At 42.9% G+C, this 20349-nt stretch overlaps 1 protein-coding gene across 1 annotated transcript in view; it reads left to right on the forward strand.

Annotated features, from left to right (window-relative positions):
• CNTNAP5 (contactin associated protein family member 5) overlaps positions 1–20349 on the forward strand; it is a 373233-nt gene that overhangs the window by 272380 nt on the left and 80504 nt on the right. Inside the window, exons 16-18 of the mRNA XM_040358233.1 lie at positions 8505–8723; positions 13051–13290; positions 14486–14710. Coding sequence (XP_040214167.1) covers positions 8505–8723; positions 13051–13290; positions 14486–14710 — 684 coding nt within the window. The remainder of the gene's footprint in view (positions 1–8504; positions 8724–13050; positions 13291–14485; positions 14711–20349) is intronic.

Here is a 20349-nt window from a genome sequence, read left to right on the forward strand (position 1 = left end):
GGCAAATCATTATTCGACCCCCAAGGAGGTCCGGACCCCCAGGTTGAGAATCAATGCTCTAGAAGAATAGGGAAAGCCGCAGAGCAACAGCCCGTGAAACACTGAGCAGCCCTAAATAATCAACCCATGCTCCGCTGATTACAGGGGAGCCAAACAAAATTTACCTAGCAGCCTGCTCTAAACTAGGAGGGTACTACATCACAATAACCTATACAAATCATTTTTCATTAATTCTTGGCCTGAGGTTTCTCTCTAATCCTTTGTCACAATGGTTAGAGAATTTCAATAGGTCTTCTAGGCCCAGGGTTCATTGCCAATAGCTATTTTGTTTTGACGGCCTCTATTTGCATCAGAATACAACCTGAGCATAATTCAGGAGCTTCATCCTAATCTGAGAGCAGAGAAGTTGCTGCAATCATTAAGTAAATCCACTGTCTCTAGGGGACCGCATTGCACCTGACTCTTTACATCCATTCCGAGCCTCCAGGGCAGCGCGCCACTAGAGAATCGTTTGAGAAAAGTCCCTCCGGGCTACAAAACCCCATCTGCGCCGTCCACATAAAACCGCAATTTTCACTGACGGCGGGCAAAAGTTCCACCAAACTTCTCTGACTTTGTATTTACTTTCCGCTTTGTGCTGAGCTTCCTCCTATCTCCAGTGACAATCAGCAATTATCGCTCTTACTCATTTATGGCTGTTTATTTTATTTAAAATTTTATGTCCACAAAGAAAAACAATTGAATCGGACTTTGATGTGCCATTATCATTATATCAAAACTCATTATGAAGCAATTAGCTTTCTTTAAATGTATCATCTGTTTAATGAGTTTAAGGGCCTCCAGAACGCCTTTTATTGCTGCCCACGCCGGAGATGTTTGAATAGAACTTTCGAGATATAACGTTTTTTTTTTTTTTAGGAAAGTTTTGCAAAATCCGTCTGCATCGCAAAATATCAAAACTAATTTTACAAAACAAAAATGTCTCTGTTTTCTGGGTCAAGCCTGGATTTACACAACAGCTTATTAAAAAAAAAATCTGCAATAAAATAAAAATCTTTTTATAATACAGTGGAACCTCGGATTGCGAGCAACGCCGTTAACGAGCGTTTCGCAATACGAGCACTGTATTTAAAAAAAAACATAACTCGGTTCAAGCAGTACCGTGTTTGGCCTGAGGTGGGGGGCGCTGGAGCTGAGCGTAGCCGGAAAGACTCAGTTTCCTAGCCTTTCTGAGGTTTGCAGAGGTCAGCCGAGCTGTCCTCGGGCCTTTCCGTGTGTTCCCGAGGGGCTCTGGTGCCCCCACCCCCACCTCTGGCCACATGCGGTATTGCACAGAGTGCAGGTTTGAGGAGTAAGTAATGCACAGAGTGCAGGTTTGAGGAGTAAGTAAGGCACAGAGTGCAGGTTTGACTAGTTAGTAATGCACAGAGTGCAGGTTTGAGGAGTAAGTAAGGCACAGAGTGCAGGTTTGAGTAGTAAGTAAGGCACAGAGTGCAGGTTTGAGGAGTAAGTAAGACACAGAATGCAGGTTTGAGGAGTAAGTAAGGCACAGAGTGCAGGTTTGAGGAGTAAGTAAGGCACAGAGTGCAGGTTTGAGGAGTAAGTAAGGCACAGAGTGCAGGCTTGAGGAGTAAGTAAGGCACAGAGTGAAGGTTTGAGGAGTAAGTAAGGCACAGAGTGAAGGTTTGAGGAGTAAGTAAGGCACAGAGTGAAGGTTTGAGGAGTAAGTAAGACACAGAATGCAGGTTTGAGCACTAAGTAAGGCACAGAGTGCAGGTTTGAGGAGTAAGTAAGGCACAGAGTGCAGGTTTGAGGAGTAAGTAAGTAAAAACGGGGCAATTATCCCAGTAATGTACCCATTAAAATCTTAAATCTGGATAAACCTGAAACACAAAGTAAAAGTAAAATATTAGATATAACTGAGGAAAAGGAAGAATTCAAAGTCAATATTTTGCGGTCCAAAAACGCGTCGAGCATGGGCTCCTAAGAATTGCTTTTAATGATTCAACAGGTGGGGAGAAGATGTGAGGAGGAACTCAGTTGGAAGTCTACAATTTCATCAATAATACCCTCAGATTATATATCATCAGCCACTAATTATCCGGCTGTCAGTGAGAATGGATAAATTGGCAGTGTGTGAGAAAATGTCAGGACTTTTATCTTCGCACCTTTCTTCGAGATTTATATTTGGAGATGGAGGAGGTGTTAACATTGCGGCTCTGAGCTTTGCAAACACCTGGCGTAACGACAACATTTAAACTCCCTTTTATTCTGTGTGTTAGAGGTGTGATGGGAACAGTCTGTCACTTTCTTTTGATTTTTTTTCTGCTGATCGGTCCCCGGAGACAGTCAATTTCCGTTTCCGTGGCAACGCATAGCACGGCTCCGTGCTGCTTTGGCATTTCGTAGATGCATAATGGACGGTATTTGGTTTTTGTTGACTGCATTAAAGTGGATGTGCTTTTTAGGTTATGTTATGTGCTGTTTTTCCCTTACTAATTGTTATTTGGTTATTCGGTAAGCCTTTTATTATTTGGCCTCTGAGCCTATATTCTGTGCTTTTTTCATTGGTAATCTCAGATGCCTGTCATTTTTACACAGTGAGTGACACTTTATTGTCAAAAGTATTGGGACGTCTGCCTTTACATGAACTTTAATGGCATCCCAGTCTTATAGCTAGATTCACATATCAGTAGATACGCCGACCTAACTCGGAATCTGCGCCGACCTAAGTTTAAGTGTATTATCAAACAGAGATACACTTAAACCTATCTAAGATACAACGGCTTGAGCCGTCCTATCTTAGGGTGCAATATTTAGGCTGGCCATTAGGTGGCGCTTCCATTGCGGTCGGCGTAGAATATGTAAATCACTAGATACGCCTATTCACGAACGTACGCCCGGCTGACGCAGTACAGATACGCCGTTTCCGTAAGAGATAGGCCGCCTAAAGATAAACATGCCCCCCTAGGTGGCATAGCCAATGTTAAAGTATGGCCGCCGTTCCCGCTTTGAAATTCGAAAATTTTACGTCGTTTGCATAAGTTGTCCGTGAATATGGATTTACGTCATTTACGTCCACGTCGAAATCAATAGGACCACGCGACGTACTTAGCGGCAATGCACACTGGGAAATGTAGGCGGACGGCGCATGCGCCGCCCCAAAAAACGTCAATCACGTCAGGTCAAAGCAAATTATCATAAAACACGCCCCCTCAGCCTATTTTGAATTAGGCGCGCTTGCGCCCGCCACATTTACGCTACGCCACCGTAAGTTAGGAGGCAAGTACTTTGAGAATACAGTACTTGCCTCTCTGACTTAAGGCGGCGTAGCGTAAATACGATACGCTACGCCGCCTTAAAGTTGCGCGGGGCTACCTGAATCTAGCTATTAGTCCGTAGGGTTGAATATTGAGTTGGCCCTGCCCTTTGCAGCTATAACAGCTTCAACTCTTCTGGGACGGCTGTCAACAAGGTTTAGGAGGGTGTCTATGGGAACATTTGACCATTCTTTCATTCCACATCCCAAAAACACGTAATCAGAGACATCAGTATCAGGAGCTTCATAGCTGCTGGTAATCCAGGACTGGTTCATTTTGATAATTGATAATTTTATCATTTTTCTTTTTCAAATTTTTTTTCACTTAATTTTGTGTCACATCAGAATTTTCATTTATTAGGATTTGCGCTGTACTTGCTTTTTTTCATTTTGATAAATGTCAGACGGTCCACCGAGTCTGTGGACAGACGCGTTCAAGAAACCTCCAGAAAAAGACATCCCCTAGTTCAGGGTTTCTCAACCAGGGTTCCAGAGGTAGCTAGGGGTTCCTTGAGCAATGAACAATTTTTGCCTCTTATGTACACTATATTGCCGAAAGTATTGAGACACCTGACTTTATACACACATGAACTTTAATAGCATCCCAGTCTTAGTCTGTAGGGTTCATTATTGAGTTGGCCCACCTTTTGCAGCTATAACAGCTTCAACTCTTTTGAGAAGGCTGTCCACAAGGTTTAGGAGTGTGTCTATGGGAATGTTTGACTATTCTTCTAGAATAACATTTGTGAGGTCAGGCACTGATGTTGGACAAGAAGGCCTGGCTTGCAGTCTACACACTAATCCTTCATCCTTTGCAGGCCAGTCAAGTTCCTCCACCCCAAACTCTTTATGTCTAGAGGAAAAGAGATTTAATCTCAAATACTATAATTGTGGTGTGAGGAGCAAATTTCATTTTTAATTTGTCATAAAAAAACAAAACAAAAAAAAAAGCAAAAAAAAAAAAAAACACCAAAAAAACCCCCTGGAATATTAGAACATAATTAGGCAAGTAATTAAAAGGGAACATTAAATAACAATTTGAGGCAGAGCTAAACAAGAAATTTACATAAAAAAGTGCAAAAAAAAAAAAATATTTTAGGGAAATCAGAGAAATATACAAATAAATAGCCAATAGGCCTATTCATTTGTAGATTTCTCTAATTTCTCTCTCTAAAAAAAAATGCATTTTGATGTAACTTTCTTCTTTGGAGCTGCCTCAAATTGTTATTTAATGTTCCTTTTTAATTATTTGCCTATTTCTGTTTTAATATTTTAATATTCAGTGTGTTTTTTTGCTTTTGTTTTGTTTTTTTATTACAAATTGAAAATAAAAATTACTCCCCACACTTCAATTATAGTATTTGAGATTTGTTAAAAACAATTCAAAGTAATGTAAGAAAAGCTTGGGGCATTTCAAAAGAAAAAATTGACATAAAAAATAAAAAATAAATAAAAATCTTTATTTATAGAAAAGGTGTTTTCCTAATTATGTTCTAATATTCAGTGTTTTTTTTTTGGGGGGGGGCTTTTTTTTATGACAAATTGAAAATAAAAGTTGCTCCCCACACTTCAATTATAGTATTTGAGATTTGTTAAAAACAATTCAAAGTAGTGTAAGAAAAGCTTGGGGCATTTCAAAAGAAAAAATTTACATAAAAAATTTGAAGGAGCGCCAAACAAGAAATTTACATCAAAAGTGCAAAAAAATTAAATATTTTAGGGAAATCAGAGAAATATACAAATAAATAGCCAATAGGCCTATTCATTTGTATATTTCTCTCTCTAAAAAAAAAATTGCATTTTGTATGTAACTTTCTTATTTGGAGCTGCCTCAAATTGTTATTTAATGTTCCCTTTTAATTATTTGCCTATTTATGTTCTAATATTTTAATATTCAGTGTTTTTTTTTTGTTTTGTTTTTTTATGACAAATTGAAAGTGAAAATTGCTCCCCACACCTCAATTATATTATTTGAGATTTGTTAAAAACAATTCAATGTAATTTAAGAAAAGCTTGGGGCATTTCAAAAGAAGAAACTGACATAAAAAATAAAAAATGTATTTAGAGAAAAGGTATTTGACTAATTATGTTCAAATATTCAGTGTTTTTTTTTTGGCTTTTTTTTATGACAAATTGAAAATAAAAATTGCCACCCACACCTTAATTTACAGTATTTAAGATTTGTTAAAAACAATTCAGTGTAATTTAAGAAAAGCTTGGGGCATTTCAAAAGAAAAAATTGACATAAAAATCCCCAAAAAATATTGTTTTATAGAAAAGGTATTTGCCTAATTATGTTCTAATATTCAGTGTTTTTTTTTTTTTGCTTTTTTTTTTTAAGACAAATTGAAAATAAAAATTGCTCCCCACACCTCAATTACAGTATTTAAGATTTGTTAAAAACAATTCAATGTAACTTAAGAAAAGCTTGGGGCATTTCAAAAGAAAAAAATTACATAAAAAAAACAAAAAAATATTTTTTTATAGAAAAGGTATTTGCTCTAATATTCAGTGGTTTTTTTGGGGGGGCTTTTTTTAATGACAAATTGAAAATAAAAATTGCTACCCACACCTCAATTACAGTATTTAAGATTTGTTAAAAAAAATTCAATGTAATTTGAGAAAAGACTGGGGCATTTCAAAAGAAAAAATTGACATAAAAAATCCCAATTTTTTTTTTTTTATAGAAAAGGTATTTGCCTAATTATGTTCTAATATTCATATTTTTTTTTTGGCTTTTTTTATGACAAATTGAAAATAAAAATTGCTCCCCACACTTCAATTATAGTATTTGAGATTCTTTTGTTTTCTTTATTTTAGTTAAGTGTCTTGACCTTTACGTTCTTTGTGGGAAGAGGCACTAGGCGAATAACAATCTAGGCAGGCGTGATGGATGTGTTTTCCGAATCTCGATCTTAATGATTATTCTGTGCTCTCATTTAATTGGCGCAATCGTATATTTTCAAGCTCCAAATTGAAATGACATAAGCCCTTCGACGGTAATGATGCGCAACTTGTAAAAACACACACAAAAAAAACTAAAAATAATGTTGCTGAATTTGAATAATAACCTTTCAGAACTGCAAAATAATAACATAATGAACCCAATTTAACAAAGGGTGCCGAGTCAGAGCAGATTTATCTGGTGATGCGTTCTGCGTGGGAGGAAGAAAGAACAATTTGGAGTTAAAAAAAAAAAAAAAAAATCCCTCTTGATCCTTCATAAATTGCTCATCAAATGCTTTATGTTGAAGTGTCAAAACTGAAGACGGCAAAAAAGAACTGCAATATAAAACTCTTTGGAAAGTCACTTCAAAGTTGAAGATGTTTTTGCATCTTTTAAATTACTAAATTCTTTTGACATTATCCAAGAAATGTCAACTTCCAATGGTGATTTATCTCCTTTAAAGCAAACTCACTACAAAAAGTTGTGTGGGGTCGCCCCTACTGAACTTTCTGAGACACTGACCTGGAGTAAACATGCATCCATTAGGGGCGCACGGGTGCCGCCCCCCCCCCCCCCCCCCAATCCATGCGCCTGGCCCCCTGATTAACTGTACATACAGGGCTCCAGACGCATGGATTACAATGGCAGAGGTGTGTTTTTTTGAAGCACGTGATTAGAGCCAAAGGCTCTAATAGGCTTAAAAAAAGGGAGGGCTCAAGGCGCAGAGCACTGCGTTTCCGATCCCACCCAGTTGTGTCACAAATAGCGAATGCCCAAGCAACTCCCCTTACTTCTCTTAGCAAAACCAAAGCCTGTATCCCAAGCCACTCCCCCTACTTCTCTAAGCAGGACCAAAAGCTACATTCCAAGTCACACCCCTTATTTCTCTAAGCAGGACTGAAGCCTGCATCCCTAGCCACTCCCCTTATTTCTCTAAGCAGGACTGAAGCCTTCATCTCAAGCCACTCCCCTTATTTCTATAAGCAGGACGGAAGCCTGCATCCCAAGCCACTCCCCTTATTTCTATAAGCAAGACTGAAGCCTGCATCCCAAGCCACTCCCATTATTTCTCTAAGGGGGATTGAAGCCTGCATCCCAGGCCACTCCCCTTATTTCTCTAAGTGGGACTGAAGCCTGCATCCCAGGCCACTGCCCTTTTTTTCTGTAAGCAGGACTGAAGCCTTCATCCCAAGCCACTTCCCTTATTTCTCTAAGCAGGACTGAAGCCTGCATCCCAAACCACTCCCTTTATTTCTCTAAGCGGGACTGAAGCCTTCATCCCAAGCCACTCCCCTTATTATTATAAGCAGGACTGAAGCCTTCATCCCAAGCCACTCCCCTTATTTCTCTAAGCAGGATCGAAGCCTTCATCGAAAGCCACTCCCCTTATTTCTCTAAGCAGGACTGAAGCCTGGGAAAGTGTCTTGTGAAACGGGGCCGGCTGTCTTCTGGGACATGTGTGTGTCCTAGAAGACAGCCGGCCATTCACAAAGCGCTGTGCGACTCGCACATGTGCAGTAGGAAACGGCAGTAAAACCGCAAGGCTGCACTGCCTGTTTTCCTTAGTTAGTTAGAATGGTGGTGCTGGCATCGGCCTCGGGAGGGGGGGGGGGCACATTGCGGGCACCCTGGACAGGTAAGTGTCCTTATTAAAAGACTTAAAAAAATTGGGCTAGAATAGTCCATTTAAGGCCATGTCTAAGACCTCCCTGCATGTAAAAGGGGGTTCGGAAAAAATAAAACTGTTGTGATAATGCTACTAACAGATTACAGCTTCTTGTATAGGTTATCTTTTTATTTTTCTTAGTTACACTTTATAAAGCTAATAAAAAAAAAAAACAGTAACATTTTTGTAGAATCTTGCTCTGTTGTCACTTTAAGTTCTGAATAAGCCATAGAATTGGGATATATCTGATCTATTCTGTTAACAAATTTATTACTTTGTCTTTGTTATTTTGGTCACAAATATTGCCTGCTCGTCTAAGATGACATCAATAAGATTGGGTTTGAGTGGGGAAGTTTTAAATAGCTAATTTATGATGTATATTTTTAGGTACAAGTTAATTTTAGATTATATTACAGAAGGAGTGAGAGTACAAAGGAAAGTATAATTAAAACATTACGTAAGTAAGGCCAAAAACCGATCAATGGACATCAACAGTAAAAATACATCAACATACAGTAAATCAATGGAAATAGATATTGATTGCGGTATTGATCGCCTTGTGTACTTTACAGCTCCCCACCAGGTGACGTTTTCATTCGATGCGGGAAATGGACCAGTGGAGGTTTCTTTGCAGTCCATCACGGCCTTAAATGATGGTCAGTGGCATCGCGTCAGAGCTGAGAGGAATATTAAGGAAACCAGCCTTGTTGTGGATAACCAGCCCAGGAAACTGGTACAGACCCCGTTCGATGGGCGCCTCCGACCGCTGCTGAATGCTCAGCTCTATGTGGGTGAGTCCAGAGTGTCTGCCAGACATTTCTAATCAATTCACATGTTGGGAACATTCCAGAAGAGACTTTCTTTCTTTCCATATTTAATTTTTCTGTCTACCTAGCTTCTCCTTTCCTTTCCCTTCTCTTTTCTTTTTCCCCTTCACTTTCCTTTCCCTTTCCTGGAAAAGTGGAAATGGATGGACAGCCGCACTCCAAAGGAACTTGAAGAAGTAGTCTTTATTAATAAAAACTGGACATGCAAATCCAAATATACAGTCACATAAGGGGACAGGCATGACTAAGCACTAACTGTGTGCGAAAACGCGTCGTTTGCCTAGTGCATTGCCAGCACCTTGGATTCCTGGGAGGTTCCTTGATTTGTCTGCTAAAGATCCACCTGGAGCGGTGACTCCTTTTCTCTGTTCCTTTCCCTTTCCCTTCTCTTACCTTTCCTTTTTCCCTTCCCTTTCTTTTTTCCCTTACTTTTTCTTTCATTTTTCTCTTCCCTTTTCTTTTTCCTTTCCTTATTCCTTTCCCTTACACTTCCTTTCCTTTTCCCTTACACTTCCTTTCCTTTTCCCTTCCCTTTCCTTTTTCCTTCCATTTTCTTTTTCTCTCCCCTAACCTTTCCCCTTTCCTTTCCCTTACTTTTCCTTTCTCTTTTTTCTTCCTATAGTTTTTATTTTATTTTCTCCCTTCCCTTTCCTTTTTTCCTCTACACTACCTTTTTTTTCCCTTCCCTTACTGTTTCTTTCCTTTACTTACCTTTCCTTTTTCCATTTCCTTACCTTAACTTTCCTTCCTCTTTCCCTTTCCTTTTCTTTTTTCCCTTCCCCTTCCTTTCTTTTTTTTTTTTCCTTTTTCCCTTTCCTTGAAACATTTTGCTTTCCTTAATTTTTTCCTTTTCTTGAACCCTTTTCTTTTTCCCCTTTTATTCCCTTTTTCTTTTTCCCTTTAAATCCTTTTCCATTTCCTTCCTTTTCATTTTTTTCTTTTTCCTTCTCCTTCCTTCATTTTTCCTTCGTTAATTTTCTTAATTCCTTTTCCTTTTTTCTTCCTTCCTTTTTTCTTTTTCCCATCCCTTTTCCCTTCCTTTTTCATTTTCCCTCTCTTTCCTTTTTCATTTTCCTTCCTTCTTCCTTTTCCTTCCTTTCCTTTTCTTTCATTTTCCTTACTTTTCCTTACTTTTCATTCTTTCATTTTCCTTTCTTCCCTTTCCTTCCTTCATTTGTCCTTCCTTCAATTCCTTCATTCCTTTTCCTTTTTTCCTTTTTATGCACGGTCAGGATTTCCAATGGGCAAAAGTGTGTTGGAAATTCCTACGGGAAAATTGAGAACCAGCTCTCAATCTATTTCTGACCGATAGAGCATACACACGATTGGAATTCCTGATCAAAAGCTCCCATCAGACTTTTCCTGTCGGGAATTTCCGACCGTGCGTACGGGGCTTTACTTTCTTTTCAGTCCTTCAGTGAAAGTGGGTGAAGACGTGCAGCCATTCTCAGAATACTTTTGATATGAAGTGGCCACAACACAGCTGAGTCATATGCCAGAGAAACAGAAATAAATATCTCTTCCTGAATATCAAACTTTCACATTCTAAAATTAGAAAGTTGAACATATTTCAATAACATTCTCAGACAGAACTACTGTACATGTGCATGCAAAACATCTGCAAATAATGAGCCTTTAAAGCGGGAGTTCACCCAATTCGTTTTTTTTTTCTATTTTCCCCTTAGCTTCATGCTCGTTTTGTCTAGGGGAATCGGCTATTTGTTTTAAAATATGATCCGTACTTACCCGTTTTCGAGATGCATCTTCTCCGTCGCTTCCGGGTATGGGTCTTCGGGAGCGAGCGTTCCTTCTTGATTGACAGTCTTCCGAGATGCTTCCGACGGTCGCATCCATTGCGTCACTCGTAGCCGAAAGAAGCCGAACGTCGGTGCGGCTCTATACTGCGCCTGCGCACCGACGTTCGGCTTCTTTCGGAAAATCGTGACGCGATGGATGCGACCGTCGGAATCCTCTCGGAAGACTGTCAATCAAGAAGGAACGCCCAGTCCCGCAGCCCATACCCGTAACCGGCGGAGAAGATGCATCTCGAAAACGGGTAAGTACGGCTCATATTTTAAAACAAATAGCCGATTCCCCTAGACAAAACGAGCATGAAGCTAAGGGGAAAATGTGTTCGCTATGGGTGAACCTCCGCTTTAAATGACTGAATGTAAAGTGAACCTGTACTCCGCTTATTCAAGGAGAATTACTGGGGCAGATCCACAGAGATCTGCACGGGCGCAGCGTATGGGAGATACACTACGCCGCTGTAACTTACTTTGTAATTCTTTGAATCCACAAAGAATTTGCGCCGTAAGTTACGGCGGCGTAGTGTATCTCTCGGCGCGTAATTCAAATCGGCGGGTAGGGGGCATGTTTCATTTAAATGAAGCGCGTCCCCGCGCCGAATGAACTGCGCATGCGCCGTCCCTAAATTTCCCGCCATGCATTGCGCTAAATGACGTCGCAACAACGTAATTTTTTTTAACTTAGACGTCAATTATGTCCATCCCTATTCACGGACGACTTCCGCAAAAAAAAAAAATCGACGCGGGAACGACGGCCATACTTAACATGGCAAGTCTATCTATACGCCGCAAAATACCAGCTTTAACTATATGCCGGAAAAAGCCGACTAGAGACGATGTAAGAGAATGCGCGTAGGTTCGTGGATCTAAGGAAATAGCTAATTTGCATACCCGACGCGGAAAACTACGCAAACTCCACCCAGCGGACGCTGAAGTATTGCATCTACGATCGCGGATCGAACCCAGATGCCGTCGTATCTTGGTTTGAGGATTAAAACTAAAGATACGACGCTGGAAATTTGAAAGTACACCAGCGTACTCTCTCTGTGGATCTGGCCCACTATTTTTAGTAATATTCTATTTCAGGGGTCTCCAAACTTTTTCTAATCAATGGGTCAGTTTACTGTCCTTCAAATTTTGGGGGGCCGGACTGAGGCCAGTGGGGAAAAAATGTCCTGGCGTTAGTGGGATTGAACAATGCCCCGTCATTGATATTAGGGTGAGTAATAAAGCCCCATCGTTGGTATCAGTGGGAGACATGATACCCCATCACTGGTGTTTGCTAAATCTTTATTTTCATTTTCAAATAATATTGACAGTTGCACAATACAACATAGCCAAATAAAATAAAATGAAAAAAACAACAACAATAACCCGGGGGGTTAGGGGGTATAGGGGAGGAGACAAAGGATAAGGGGAAGGGAGGAGGGATGGGAAAAATGAGGGACACCAAGGGGCGCGCCCAGTCCGAGCTCGGACAACCGTTTCAACTGGGAGTAACAGCAAGCAACAATATAGTGTCACCCTGCCTGCCCTGGACCAACTTAGTGGGGGGCAGTAAAGCCAAACACCCCTGCTCTTGGGTAGATACAAAAATGACTCCCTTACTATGTATCAGTTTAAATAGACCTGAGGTACCAAGGGTAGTCAAACAAACTGCAAACCGTCTCGGTTGCCCTGAAAAAACACACCCAAGAGTCCCTTGGAAACAACACACACACAAAAAAAGGGGGGAACAAAACAAGACTAAGCAAACACATTCCCATCACTGGTGTTAGTTGGAGGAATAGTGTCCCATCATTGGTGTCAGTAATAGTACCCCATCATTGGTGTCAGTGGGAGGACAAGTGCTCCAACATTGGTATCAGTGGGAGGATTAGTGTCCCATCATTGGTGTAAGTGTGAGGAATAGTGCCCCAACAATGGTATCAGTGGGAGGAATAGTGACCCAACGTTGGTGTCAGTGGGAGGAATAGTGCCCCACCGTTGGTGTCAGTGGGAGAAGTAGTGCCCCACCGTTAGTGTCAGTGGCACTATTGCCCTGCTGTTGCTGAGGGTGGGGGGAATAATGCCCCAAGGGCCAGATAAAAGCAAGCAGAGAGCCACAGTTTGGAGGCCACAGGTCTATTTCATTTCTGTTCAGCTTGTTCTTACCTTTTTGTTCCCTTCCAAATTTCCCTGTTTGCCTTCCAAAGTGTTGTGAGTGGGTTTACACAGCATTCTCAACAGCTGGTTCAAGTACTGTGCACAACCACTTACTATCGAAACACCTAATTATTCATTGATTTTCATGTCTACATATATAATTTCCTTATTTCGTCAAGCCCTGATGAAGTGTGAGTATGGCTCTGAAATGTGTTTAGCTTTTAAAAACAATTTGTCTTAGACTAGAAAACGTTCTGTAAAATGTTTTGGTGACCACCCATCATCATTATTCTCAGTGCATTGCTGTCAGAGACTAACCATGCCATTCTGTTCTGCAGGAGGAACGGTGTCCAGGCAGAGGGGTTTCGTGGGATGTATCCGCTACCTCCAGCTGAACGGACAGACCTTGGATCTGGAGGAAAAGGCCAGAGTCACTCTAGGGATCAGGCCGGGCTGTCCTGGCCACTGCAGCAGCTATGGGAACTTGTGCCACAACAATGGCAAGTGTGTGGAAAAACGCAAAGGATATATCTGTGACTGCACCAACTCCGCCTTCGAGGGACCTTACTGCAAGAAAGGTGAGAGTGCAATTACCATTGGTGGAATAAAGCAAAATTGAGTCAGGACAGGTACACAGTTTCTGCTGCCTGTATGTGGGCTGAGGAGCACAAGAGTCGTTGGGATAAGGAAGGGCCCTTTCCTCCAAAGTTGGTCATTTGTGCTACTCGGGGATCACCAGCATCATTGAAGGTCAGGTTCTGTAAGATTAAGGCCTTGTACACACGATAGGTTAACCAGAGGACAACGGTCTGAAGGACCGTTGTCCTAAGTTAACCTATGAGGCTGACTGTTGGGCCGTTGTGCGTACACACCATCAGTTAAAAACCCGATCGTGTCAGAACGCGGTGACGTAAAACACAACGACGTGCTGAAAAAAACAAAGTTCAATGCTTCCAAGCATGCGTCGACTTGAATCTGAGCATGCGCGGGTTTTTAACCAATGGTTTTCCATACTAACGATCGGTTTTGACCTATCGGTTACCAGTCCATAGGTTCAATTTTAAAGCAAGGTCTCGTTTTTTTAACCTAAGGTTAAATAACCTATGGGGCCTACACACGATCGGTTTGGACTGAAGAAAACGGTCCTTCAGACCGTTGCCCTCTGGCTATCCTATGGTGTGTACGAGGCCTTACTCTCTATATCAGTTCTACCGGTCGTTGGAAAATCCAAAATGTTGGGCTGTCACCGTAACGGCAATAGAGGGCACATCTTCCAATGGGGAGACCTGTTTAAGTCAAAGCTGCTTAACAGGGTATTTCCCTTAGTTGGTCCATTTCCCTCCCTGTTGTGTCTACAAAACAACAAGTGATGGTAAATCTCCTGAATGGGATGATGGCAAAATAAAAAAATTTAAGGATATTAACCCACTTGCCGACCAGTTATATATCTGATACATCACTGGACTTCAAGTGGTTATACCGGAGTGATACCGGTGTTCCGTCAGAATCAGCGACCCATCAGATTTGTTAACTGAAGTCACGTTCCATCGCAGCCATCTTGGTACACCCCGTACTCTCCCACAGTAAGGATGCAATCAAAAGGCGGCACAACGTTATATGTTGAGATTTACCATTCACTTTGCACTAGTCAAAATTTTAGTGCAGCACTTTCTTTCCTTATAGTCATTTACTAACCGTTCGTTTTTTTTATAAATAAGAGTGCGTAGATATATATTTTTAAGAATTCTATCTGTATTTCTGTTTTCTTTCTAGAGGTTTCTGCTATGTTTGAAGCTGGGACCTCGGTCACCTATGTTTTCCAGGAGCCGTATCCGGTGTCCAGGAACGGCAGTGCATCAGCCTCAGCGATATACGCCGATACAGTGATTTCTAGGGAAAATATCGCTTTCAGCTTCCTGACAGCTCAGGCTCCGAGCCTCCTACTCTTCATTGACTCCTTCTACCAGGACTACCTTGCTATACTGCTCTGTAGGAATGGTGAGTCTTTTTCATTTCGTGATGGTCCCCTCTTCCTCAGACCGCCCCCCCAACATCACTTCAATAAAAGGATATATAAAGATAATGGGCAAGGCTGGTGCACCCTCTGTTTTTGGTTTTCTAGTGTTTCCTTTGGGCTTCACCAGTTCTTAGGGGGCAGCAAGATCTTGCAAAAATTCCAGTTGTTAAAGATCCAAGGTCCACCATTTCAGGATGGGATCTGGAGCAATGTTTCTGATATAGACATGTGAAAGAGTTCAGAGGCCCCTTTCAGGCGTTTTAGCGCTAAAAATAGCGACGCTATACCGTCACCATACACCCTGTCCCAGTGTGAAAGGGGCCTTAGGCTCAATTCACAATAGACATGTGCAATTCTGTTTGTTCCGTTTTTTTTTGTTTTTTTTAAAACATCCAAATTAACTAAAATTCGGAAATTCCTAGATTCCTAAATTAGGAAATTTGAAATTTGAAAATCCGAAAACCCGAAAATTTGAAAATCTAAAAGACTTTTTTATTTTTTCGGGTCATTCGTTATGATCGCAATTCATAGATTTTTAAATAAAAAAAAAAACGTAAATTCGCAAATTTGAAAATTTGAAAGAGAATCTGAAATTTCTAAAGAATAGGTAATAATAACTAACTATGAATTTACAGTAAAACCTTGGTTTGAGAGTAACTTGGTTTGAGAGCGTTTTGCAAGACACGCAAAATATTTTAATAAATTTTGCCTTGATATACAAGCGATGTCTTGATATAAGAGTAGCATCATGTGACAACTGAGTATAAAAGAGAAGAGAGGAGCCTCTAAGGCCTCGTACACACCATCGAACATGTCCGATGAAAACGGTCCGCGGACTGTGACCTTTTGGAGTAGAAAAGGTCCCAACATCACAGGGAAAAACAATGCCCCATCTTTAATGTCAGTGGGAGGCATTCTACCCCATTGTTCAGGTAAATGGGAGGAATTGTGCCCTGTTATTGGTGTCATTGGGCCCAATTGTTGGTGTCATTGGGTGGAATTGCCCCATCTTTGGTGTCGTGAGGAATTGTGATCTTAGTTATTGTAACGAGACCCTTGCTCGCTTGGTTGCGCTCTCCCGACACTCCTCTGCTACTATTGGATCAGATTGCAGATTGCAACGTCTGATGGTTCGGTCATCCAAGGCTCCGGGATCCGAACTACAGCTATGTGTCGTTCGGAATCCATTAGAACAAACACCAGGCAGGCTGTATGTAAGTTCAAACAGGAAGACCTTTATTGGAAACACACTTTTATACAGAATTTGGAACATCCCGCCCCCAACAACCGCTTTCCTATTGGTCAATTGTAAAGTACATGTAGTTCTCCTTCAGGTCCTCGTAGCCATGCAAATGAGGACTTGAAAATGAGTCAGGCGGGATTGGTCCGATAGCTTGAATAGAAGGACTGCTATGTGTAATGAGACAGAAGCCCCAGGGGGCAATCAATGTACACAATAGCCAGACACAGAACAATGGAGCCGTCTGGAGCCTTAAGACAGAGCAGAAGACCCCCCCACTGGGTAATAGATTTCAAGGAGGAACACTTCCGCATTCCAAGGTCCATGACAGTTATATTTACCATTGGTGGTATTAGTGGATAAAATAGTGCCCCAAGGGTCAGATAAAAGCAAGCAAAGGGCCACATCTGGCCCCGGCCACAGTTTGGAGACCACTGCTCCAGAGTATTGATTTTCACTGGAGAAAACTGTTTTTACAGCTTTCTCCAGATTTCTCCCCAGTGTCCAGATCTTGTTAAAAAGCATCAGGGTGAGTGCCCAGGTGCCCACAGCCTTTCTAATGAAGGACTGGAAGTTCAGGGCTCCAGTCAGGAGGGAGGTGTGCTCTTATCTGAAGAAAGGTGTGTGATCCTGTCTGGAGACAAAGGTGATCTACTCAGGAGACAACACTCCATGTTAGAGAGATTCCATGCCCATTAAAGAGAGTTTGGACAGCTGAGAGAGTCTAGGAGGAGTGGAAGTGTCTCCTAGTCTAGGAAGAAGAGCAGGGCCGGTGCTACCACTAGGCGGACTAGGCGACCGCCTAGGGGCGCACTGCCGCCTAGGGCGCACGGCCGCTGGTTATTGCACTCCAGCCTAGTGCCGCACTGTCCTCCACAGAGCTTGCACACAATCCACCAGCGCCAGTCTCCTCCACGCTGATCACACATCGTACGGCATCGGACATCGCCCGCTATCCCCCCTGCGATCAGCCCTGAACCCATCACAGCTCCTGCGCTTCCTCCGTGTGCCATGTGACAGGGGGGTGTGGCCTCTCCGCTCTTCTCAGGCTCTGCTCGTAGTAAGTGCTGTGTACCTGGTGCGGGTGATCGGGAGGAGCAACCCCAGTGATCGGTGTGGTCGGGAGGTAGGTGCAGGGTGGAGGAGTCTCTGGGAAGGGAGGGGGATTGGAGAAGTCGCTGTTTTTGCAGCTGCCGCTGTTGATAAATACTGTGTGTAGTCAGACCATATGGATGGATGGAGGAGGGGGTGGGGATTGGACTACATACATGTCTGCCTTTGTTATCTTCAGTAGGTGTGGGTGGTGTAATTAGTAGTTTACACAATAAATCTGGGCCCCTCCTTATCTCTCAGAAGAGTGGGGCCTCCTTATGCCTTGTAAGAGTGATGTCACAACTTCCTTACTGGCAGTTCCTATATATGGGGGGGGGGGTGTGTGAGTCGTGCAGGAATTAGGAGTAAGGGGGGTCAGTGTATGTGTCGGGTAAGGGGGGTCAGTGTATGTGTCAGGTAGGGGGGGTCAGTGTATGTGTCAGGTAGGGGGGGTCAGTGTATGTGTCAGGTAGGGGGGGGCAGTGTATGTGTCAGGTAAGGGGGGTCAGTGTATGTGTCAGGTAGGGGGGGTCAGTGTATGTGTCAGGTAGGGGGATCAGTGTATGTGTCAGGTAGGGGGGTCAGTGTATGTGTCAGGTAGGGGGGTTCAGTGTATGTGTCAGGTAGGGGGGTTCAGTGTATGTGTCAGGTAGGGGGGTCAGTGTATGTGTCAGGTAAGGGGGGTCAGTGTATGTGTCAGGTAAGGGGGGTCAGTGTATGTGTCAGGTAAGGGGGGTCAGTGTATGTGTCAGGTAAGGGGGGTCAGTGTATGTGTCAGGTAGGGGGGTCAGTGTATGCGTCAGGTAAGGGGGGGTCAGTGTATGTGTCAGGTAGGGGGGGTCAGTGTATGTGTCAGGTAAGGGGGGTCAGTGTATGTGTCAGGTAGGGGGGTCAGTGTATGTGTCAGGTAAGGGGGGTCAGTGTATGGCAAAATTAGGTTTCACCTAGAGTGTCAAAGATCCTTGCACCAGCCCTGAGGAAGAGTGCCTGGGAGGCTAAGAGAGTTGAGGCAACTAGAAGAGAGTCCAGGGGGCTAATGGTATCTGTGAGTCTCAGAGGTGTGAGAGAGCCCAGGGTGTCAGGAGAACCCCTATCTAAAGGTCAGAAGTGGGCCTGTGCAGCAAGGTGCTGTGGCCAAGGCAGAGTGATGGTCTGAGGGCCCTGTGTAAAATACAGTGGTTCTGCTGAAGTGAGAGCCAGGCGGCTTAGTATTTTTCTGTTAACTGTTTTGCTGTGTGACACTGAAACCCCTGCGGGGGTTTTATAAAAAATAAATACATTTTTTTTTCTTAAATAATTTCAAAATAAAATATTAATAAAAAATGCTGATACCAATCTCATCTCTACTGACATCGTCCACTACTCTACTGATACCGTCTTCTACTCTACTGACACCATCTACTGCTCTACTGACACCATCTACTGCTCTACTGACACCGTCCTCTGCTCTACTGACACCGTTTTCTGCTCTACTGACACTGGCCCAGATTCAAGAAGCAATTGTGCCTGTGTAACCATAGGTTACACAGCGCAATTGCTTACTTGCTCCGGCGTTACGACTGCTCCTGATGCCACACATATTGTAGGCTGCATTCTTGCGATGACCGCTAGGGGGCGCTCCCATTGTGCTCAGTGTATAGTATGCAAATTGCATACTAACACCGATTCACAATGTTGCGCAAGCCCTGCGTACGCAAGTTACGTCGTATCCGTACGGCGTGTTTAGCGTAAGGCTGCCCCTTCTAATAGTAGGGGCAGCCAATGCTAAAGTATACCCGTCATTCCCGCGTCACGAAATTTGAATTTCACGTCGTTTGCGTAAGTGATTCGTGAATGGCGCTGGACGCAATTCACGTTCACTTGGAAGCAAATGACATCCTTGCGACGTCATTTGCCGCAATGCACGACGGAGCATGCGCTCTACGCTCGGCGCGGGAGCACGCCTAATTGAAATGATTCCCGCCCCCTACGGGATCATTTAAATTGCGTGCTCTAGCGCCGGGCAATTTTGCCGGCGCGCCCGCGCAATTCACGGAGCTTCTGCTCCGTGAATCAAGGGCAGCAGAGCAAATTTGCGGGGGCGCAGGGCAAAATCGTTGCCCTGCGCCTCCGCAAAAAAAGAGCAAAACTCTTTGAATCCGGGCCACTGTCTTCTGCTCTACTGACACCGTCCTCTGCTCTACTGACACCGTCTTCTACTCTACTGACACCGTCTTCTACTCTACTAACACCGTCTTCTGCTCTACTGACACCGTCTTCTGCTCTCCTGACACTGTCCTCTGCTCTACTGACACCGTCCTCTGCTCTACTGACACTGTCCTCTGCTCTACTGACACCGTCCTCTGCTCTACTGACACTGTCCTCTGCTCTACTGACACCGTCCTCTGCTCTACTGACACCCTCCTCTGCTCTACTGACACCGTCCTCTGTTCTCCTGACACTGTCCTCTGTTCTCCTGACACTGTCCTCTGCTCTACTGTGCATATGTGTTTGAGATTTGGGGTGCACATCCTAATGCAATAGGCTTTGCACACCTATGGCTAATGGCTATAGCTGCCAGCAATAATCACAAGAAAAAAGAACCCACAAGCTGGTTGCATCCAAGCTGATCAATCAATGAAAACTTGGGTACAATCAGCCTGCCCATACATGGATCGAATCTTGCTAAGCTGGCCGAGATTGGAACTGTCTATGGCCGGCTTAAGCAGTGAAGATACCCAAAGCTGCGTCTTGTGATGGGATAACAGGTGCACTTTACCTGACTCTTCCCAAGTATCATACACAGCGAGATGGCATTTTTTCACTAGCGGCGTAGCAGAATGAGAGTCGGGCTCTGGAACCTGAGGGCTTATGAGATAAATACATTAGTAGCTAAGTTGATTACCCCATCAACCGACAAGCTGAGAACATCCACATAATTTCGTCAGCCAATCTCAAAACTCATTTGTTTTTGTGACAATTTACTCTTTTTTTCTTGAGTCAGAATTAAAAGGCTCCGAACAAGCTGGAGATCTGCTATTTCATATCAGCAGATGCCTTTCCAACGAGCAAATTTACCAAATAAAAGTCCCCAGAGGGGAAGTGCTAATTAAGAAACAGGTTTCTATCCCAGCTGTTCAGAAAAGAAAAAGTTGTCTTTTTCATATCCAAAGTGAAGCTGGAGTGTTTTAAAGGTGTGCTCCAGTCATAACGGAAAGTTATTTACTACAGGCATTTATATTGTGCCAGCAATTTACCCAGTGCTTTACACACTGTACATTCACATCAGTCCCTGTCCTCAATCTAAAG

This window comes from Rana temporaria, chromosome 6, assembly GCF_905171775.1.
Source record: "Rana temporaria chromosome 6, aRanTem1.1, whole genome shotgun sequence".
Taxonomy (NCBI): Eukaryota; Metazoa; Chordata; class Amphibia; order Anura; family Ranidae; genus Rana; species Rana temporaria.